Genomic DNA, 7512 nt, shown 5'->3' with positions numbered 1-7512 from the left:
TATGATTCGCTGCTTTTCAAGGGATATTGTGTTTGGGACCTATAGAGGAGTGACAGCCTGGATGTGGGCATGGGTATAGAGGAGTTACACAGCCTGGATGTGGGCATGGGTATAGAGGAGTTACACAGCCTGGATGTGGGCATGGGTATAGAGGAGTGACACAGCCTGGATGTGGGCATGGGTATAGAGGAGTTACACAGCCTGGATGTGGGCATGGGTATAGAGGAGTTACACAGCCTGGATGTGGGCATGGGTATAGAGGAGTGACAGCCTGGATGTGGGCATGGGTATAGAGGAGTGACAGCCTGGATGTGGGCATGGGTATAGAGGAGTTACACAGCCTGGATGGTGGGCATGGGTATAGAGGAGTTACACAGCCTGGATGTGGGCATGGGTATAGAGGAGTTACACAGCCTGGATGTGGGCATGGGTATAGAGGAGTGACAGCCTGGATGTGGGCATGGGTATAGAGGAGTGACACAGCCTGGATGTGGGCATGGGTATAGAGGAGTGACACAGCCTGGATGTGGGCATGGGTATAGAGGAGTGACACAGCCTGGATGTGGGCATGGGTATAGAGGAGTGACACAGCCTGGATGTGGGCATGGGTATAGAGGAGTGACACAGCCTGGATGTGGGCATGGGTATAGAGGAGTGACACAGCCTGGATGTGGGCATGGGTATAGAGGAGTGACACAGCCTGGATGTGGGCATGGGTATAGAGGAGTGACACAGCCTGGATGTGGGCATGGGTATAGAGGAGTGACACAGCCTGGATGTGGGCATGGGTATAGAGGAGTGACACAGCCTGGATGTGGGCATGGGTATAGAGGAGTGACACAGCCTGGATGTGGGCATGGGTATAGAGGAGTGACACAGCCTGGATGTGGGCATGGGTATAGAGGAGTGACACAGCCTGGATGTGGGCATGGGTATAGAGGAGTGACACAGCCTGGATGTGGGCATGGGTATAGAGGAGTGACACAGCCTGGATGTGGGCATGGGTATAGAGGAGTGACACAGCCTGGATGTGGGCATGGGTATAGAGGAGTGACACAGCCTGGATGTGGGCATGGGTATAGAGGAGTGACACAGCCTGGATGTGGGCATGGGTATAGAGGAGTGACACAGCCTGGATGTGGGCATGGGTATAGAGGAGTGACACAGCCTGGATGTGGGCATGGGTATAGAGGAGTGACACAGCCTGGATGTGGGCATGGGTATAGAGGAGTGACACAGCCTGGATGTGGGCATGGGTATAGAGGAGTGACACAGCCTGGATGTGGGCATGGGTATAGAGGAGTGACACAGCCTGGATGTGGGCATGGGTATAGAGGAGTGACACAGCCTGGATGTGGGCATGGGTATAGAGGAGTGACACAGCCTGGATGTGGGCATGGGTATAGAGGAGTGACACAGCCTGGATGTGGGCATGGGTATAGATGAGTGACACAGCCTGGATGTGGGCATGGGTATAGAGGAGTGACACAGCCTGGATGTGGGCATGGGTATAGAGGAGTGACACAGCCTGGATGTGGGCATGGGTATAGAGGAGTGACACAGCCTGGATGTGGGCATGGGTATAGAGGAGTGACACAGCCTGGATGTGGGCATGGGTATAGAGGAGTGACACAGCCTGGATGTGGGCATGGGTATAGAGGAGTGACACGGGAGGCAGCAGATGACCTGACGTTAGGGATGTGGCTATATGATGTGAAGAATGCATATTTCAGGCCATTACAGGTGAAGGATTATAGCTTTTTATTTTGCAGATATCAGTGCGTAATGTTATATATTATTTAAGCCACTGTCACTTTTATCAAATATTTTTGCAAAGTCCGTGTATACAACTTCTGCACTTTGTTTTTCTTTTAATATTTCCATGATTTTGTCACAGTGCTTCAATAAATGCAAAATACCGGATCTTCTGCTCAAAACCCATATTGACCTGGCTTGTTAAGTTAATTGTTCTCCATAAAGCTGGAGATTGGTCCCGTAATCACGCTTTCAATAACTTTAATCATTAGTGATGCTAGTGCAACTGGTCTATAATTTTTAGCCAATGCTTTGCTTCCTAATTTATGAAATGGAGTTATATTTGCTGATTTAAGTGTTCCTGGTATTTGGTGTATAACCAAATTTTTTCTCTATATAACACTGACCGCTCGAGCTACTGGTACTTTACATTTCTTTATAATTATCGAGTTCCAGGAGTCGGGAACGGGGCTGAGTGCATGGGTATGTTGGCAAGTGAGCTTTTCAAAAGTCTATTCGACTCGTACTTTTGGGTATTTTGAGTTTTGGGGTATCGTTTATATACAAAAAAGGCGTCTGGATCTTCAAATATCTCATCAATATAAATTATATTTTATGATCTGGATTTCACTGGCCATGAAATCTCCCGAATGGGTTTTTTGTGAATACTCGAAATATTGAATTTGACTGTGTTAGGAGGCCTTTTATGAACATAATTTGTACTCGATTTCGACTTTAGGCTTTATAAATAGGTTAATATAATTAACATTCTTAAGAAAGTAATGGTGATTATATCTGCTTATATATTCTACCACATTGTTTTATTTATTATATATGGTGTTATATGGTTTTATTATATTTGGTTTAATAATTATTATATTCTTAAATATTTTATAATTAAAAAAAATTACATTACATTAGGTTTTAATCAATAATATTAATATTTTAAATTAAGTTGTCGGTATAATTAATATCAAATATATTTGTTATATTTATTTAAAATTTTTATCATTGCACATCTGAAAATTACCTTCTCGTTGCTGAACAAAAAATATCTACGTCAAATATTTTTATAAAACACCTTCGATATAAAAATTCAGCGTACGATAAAAACTGTAATATTCGCTTCAATTATTTTCCCCCGCACACAAAAACGGGACCCGGTTGTTATATTCAGTACGCGAAAACTTTAGGTTTTGCTATTGGGAATTGTGGTTGTAGCCTAGTCAGTCAGGGCTGAGGCTTCCATTGTTAACAATTATTTATCCTGGTGCTACTCGCTGCATACATACATATACATACATATATATATATATATATATATATATATATATATATATATATATATATATATATATATATATATATATATATATATATATTACAACCTAAAAGGGGTACCACCTCTGGTGCAAGTGTAGGGACCCATAGCCTCGGAGAAGAAAATAAAGAGTACTCAGAGAAGACCTTGTGGATCCTCACTGAACACTTTGATATTTTCTTCCCCTACCACCCCTATTCTTTTGGTGTGTGTGTATATTTATCTAACTTTATTTGAAAATATCATTACACAAAAAGGGTTACAACATTGGTTACATGCAGGGTACAAGGCTGCTTGTCACAAGTTCTACAGCTCCTCCAGCTCCTCAGTTGGCGGGCAGGAACCATGGATGCAGTGAGCATTTCCTCTCTGGATTGCCACACTAAGGCGCCGAAAGAGAAAACTGGCGGCTCTAGGGTCTTTAGTTGTTTCAATTAGCTTGGACCCCAACTCCTTCAAAAAACTTGCAGAACTTTTACTCCAGGCACCAAGTGTCTCTGAGGCAATGGGGACAAAATTGTAGTGGTGATCAAGGTCTCCGTATTTACGTGACTTGGCTGCTTCCCGGTGATTGGCAGCACCTCCTGCCTGTGCAGCACTGAAGTTAACATAGGTGTTGGCTAAGGTTGAAACGCAAGTGTAGTCCTACACCAACTGTCTACCATTCTTCCAGGGGTTCACCGTGATCCCTTCTGGGCGACCGACAGGTTCATCTGAGTTCCGGGGCATTAGGTAACGGGGCTCTCTCTCTGCTGGACAACCGGCAGTCACTGGACAACTTCTCTTAATAATGTCGTTAACCTCGCCGTGTCTTGCATGCCATCCTCCTGTCCTCTGGCAGAGAAGGCCATACCGTCCGTACCTGTCGGCCTCTGCCTCGCCGCAAATACACCTGTATTCGGTGTGGATTGGGGCAGCGAGGCGGAGAGCCACGGCAATTCGGAGGGCCTGCGGTGTGAGACGGGTGCCGGTTGCTGACATTGGGGTTGCTAATAGGAAGTCCCCTGCATGGGGAGCTGCCACAGCTCTAAGTCGGGCAGTATCATATATATATATATATATATATATATTATATATATATATATATATATATATATATATATATATATATATATATATATATATATATATATATATATATATATATATATATAATATTAGTGTTTCATTGTATTGTTTTCTCATCCTAGGCTAGTGGTGTTTTTTTCGATAAAACTAGGCAAAATATATTTGTAATTGAAGTGTGCAATTCTATATGTAAAATTAATTGTGTGAGGAAGCAAGACTGGAGTGTGTAGAACATAAAAGATATGAAAGGGAAAATGGAATATGTGGAATCAGTTTAAGAGAGTTTGGTTGATTGACAGTTTTGAAATGACTGGTAGAGAATCTTTCTCTTTTTTTGCATTGGTGGTATGAGGCTTGTTGGCCGGGTGGTGGTTGACTGTGACGCTGAAGTGTGGTGATAGTGCTAGTTCACCGTAGTTCAATTCTTTTATTCTGAATCTGTAAGCCTGTAGCTTGAGTCACTGTAACAAGTGAAAACAGTATAAAATAACAGGAGGACCACGTAGAGTTCAACCCTAGTCACTGTAACAGGTGTAAACAGTATAGAATAACAGGAGGACCACGTAGAGTTCAACCCTAGTCACTGTAACAAGTGTAAACAGTATAGAATAACAGGAGGACCACGTAGAGTTCAACCCTAGTCACTGTAACAAGTGTAAACAGTATAGAATAACAGAGGAACACGGAGAGACAAGAGTGAGTCCAGGATAAGGTAGGTGGGTGAGAGCAGGGCCGGGAAGCTCTCAGTCGTGACACGGAGACGGTGGAGTGCGGACGTACGACGCTCCCGCAGCTCAGCTCTCTGGCTGAGGGAGGCGGGCCAGGGATATTACTGCTCGTTCCCTGGAAATACTTTTTTTGGGGGGAGGAATATTTACATATTCCTCTTGATTGATAAAACTGTTTCAGTTCGCATTTCGTTCGCGAGTGTCCAGCAGGCGAGCCACAATTCCCCACTAGTGACATCTGGGTGAGTTAGAATTGTTAATGTGATTTTTTTGGTTTTGTTTAAAAATATTGTTGGTTTCTGTTTTATATTTACAATTTACAACAGTTGTGTTTTTTCATATTTAAATTAGTTGTGAAGCGGCCACTGCGTTGCGGCACTTAAGTGTTTTTTATACTTATTTCCACCGTGTTGATAAGGAACAAAAGATAAATGTGTCATTAGAAGCATCACTGTGCTCGCTCGTAGCCCTTCTGTGAGCAGGTGGTTCATCAACTTTCTTGATTACTTGGGCACTTAAGAGACCGCCTACGCTCATTGGACGGCCGGCAACTTAATGACTGCGTACGCTGATTGGACTGCAACTTAATGACCGCGTACGCTGATTGGACAGCAATTTAAAGACTGCGTACGGTGATTGGACGGCAGCTTAAAGACCGCGTACGCTGATTAGACGGCAACTTAAAGACCACCTACGCTGATTGGACGGCAACTTAAAGACCGCGTACGCTGATTAGACGGCAACTTAAAGACCACCTACGCTGATTGGACGGCAACTTAAAGACCGCGTACGCTGATTAGACGGCAACTTAAAGACCTCGTACGCTAATTGGACGGCTAATTAAACGCCATGCATACTGATTGGTCCGTTCGCGCGTCGCATACACTGGTTAAGACAGTGGGGCCAAATAGGTCGTTCAGTGTATCAATTCGGTGCAAGTTTTGGTATATAGAGTGGAGGCGCTGCTGACCTTACGAGTCTGTGGGGCGGAATGTGCAGTCGGCAAGTTTAGTTCATTAGTGATGCATATTGCTTCAGAGGTAGTTTGTTGTGGTTGTGTGGGGATGTTTGTGACGGGCGCTGTGGTGTGTGTGACGGGTGCTGTGGTGTGTGTGACGGGTGCTGTGGTGTGTGTGAAGGGTGCTGTGGTGTGTGTGACGGGTGCTGTGGTGTGTGTGTGACGGGTGCTGTGGTGTGTGTGTGACGGGTGTTGTGGTGTGTGTGACGGGTGTTGTGGTGTGTGTGACGGGTGCTGTGGTGTGTGTGACGGGTGCTGTGGTGTGTGTGTGACGGGTGTTGTGGTGTGTGTGACGGGTGTTGTGGTGTGTGTGTGACGGGTGTTGTGGTGTGTGTGACGGGTGTTGTGGTGTGTGTGACGGGTGCTGTGGTGTGTGTGACGGGTGCTGTGGTGTGTGTGTGACGGGTTTTGTGGTGTGTGTGACGGGTGTTGTGGTGTGTGTGTGACGGGTGTTGTGGTGTGTGTGTGACGGGTGCTGTGGTGTTTGTGTGACGGGTGCTGTGGTGTGTGTGACGGGTGCTGTGGTGTGCGTGACGGGTGCTGTGGTGTGCGTGACGGGTGGTGTTTGTGACGGGTGCTGTGGTCTGTGTGACGGGTGCTGTGGTTTGTGACGGGTGCTGTGGTGTATGTGACGGGTGGTGTGTGTGACGTGTGTTGTGGTGTGTGTGTGTGACGTGTTGTGTGTGTGTGACGGGTGCTGTGGTGTGTGTGTGTGACGTGTTGTGTGTGTGTTGTGGTGTGTGTGACGGGTGCTGTGGTGTGTGTGTGACGGGTACTGGGGAGCTTGTGACGGGTGCTGTGGTGTTTGTGACGGGTACTGTGGTGTGTGTGACGGGTGCTGTGGTGTGTGTGTGACGTGTGCTGTGGTGTGTGTGACGGGTGCTGTGGTGTGTGTGTGACGGGTGCTGTGGTGTGTGTGTGACGGATGCTGTGGTGTGTGTGTGACGTGTGTTGTGGTGTGTGTGTGACGTGTGTTGTGGTGTGTGTGTGTGACGTGTGTTGTGGTGTGTGTGTGACGGGTGCTGTGGTGTGTGTGTGACGGGTGCTGTGGTGTGTGTGTGACGTGTGTTGTGGTGTGTGTGTGTGACGTGTGTTGTGGTGTGTGTGTGACGGGTGCTGTGGTGTGTGTGTGACGTGTGTTGTGGTGTGTGTGTGTGACGTGTGTTGTGGTGTGTGTGTGACGGGTGCTGTGGTGTGTGTGTGACGGGTGGTGTGTGTGTGACGGGTGCTGTGGTGTTTGTGACGGGTGCTGTGGTGTGTGTGACGGGTGCTGTGGTCCATGTGACGGGTGCTGTGGTCCATGTGACGGGTGCTGTGGTCCCTGTGACGGGTGCTGTGGTCCCTGTGACTGTCCTTATCCACGCTCATTCTCAGTATCTTGTGCCTGGCAAGTTTGCAATAGTCTTCAACTAACTATATATTCAATAACAAGTTATCTTGAAGATGCACTCTTGCTAAACCATAGTTTGAACCTTCACCTCTTAAACTGTATATTGTTTATATGTAGATCACCTTGTGTTATATGTAGATCACCTTGTGTTATATATCAGTTTTATTGATCCTGTTGAGCGAAATGTGTAAATTTGGTGTGCGTTGATGTGCTTATTTCTGGTGTGTGTGTG

The 7512-nt window shown here is 46.0% G+C and overlaps 1 protein-coding gene across 1 annotated transcript; it reads right to left on the bottom strand.

Moving 5' to 3' along the window:
- Window positions 1-405: 405 nt before the first annotated feature.
- On the bottom strand, window positions 406-1650 carry LOC138349967 (uncharacterized). The gene has a single exon (XM_069299973.1). The coding sequence runs from the start codon at window positions 1648-1650 to the stop codon at window positions 406-408; it is 1245 nt and encodes a 414-aa protein (XP_069156074.1).
- Window positions 1651-7512: the final 5862 nt, after the last annotated feature.

The sequence above is a fragment of the Procambarus clarkii genome, chromosome 43 (assembly GCF_040958095.1).
Source record: "Procambarus clarkii isolate CNS0578487 chromosome 43, FALCON_Pclarkii_2.0, whole genome shotgun sequence".
NCBI lineage: Eukaryota > Metazoa > Arthropoda > Malacostraca > Decapoda > Cambaridae > Procambarus > Procambarus clarkii.
This window is presented reverse-complemented; position numbering and strand designations above follow the sequence as displayed.

Excerpts from the sequence above, each read along its gene's own strand:
- LOC138349967 (XM_069299973.1), bottom strand. The coding sequence starts at position 1,650 with ATGCCCACATCCAGGCTGTGTCACTCCTCTATACCCATGCCCACATCC.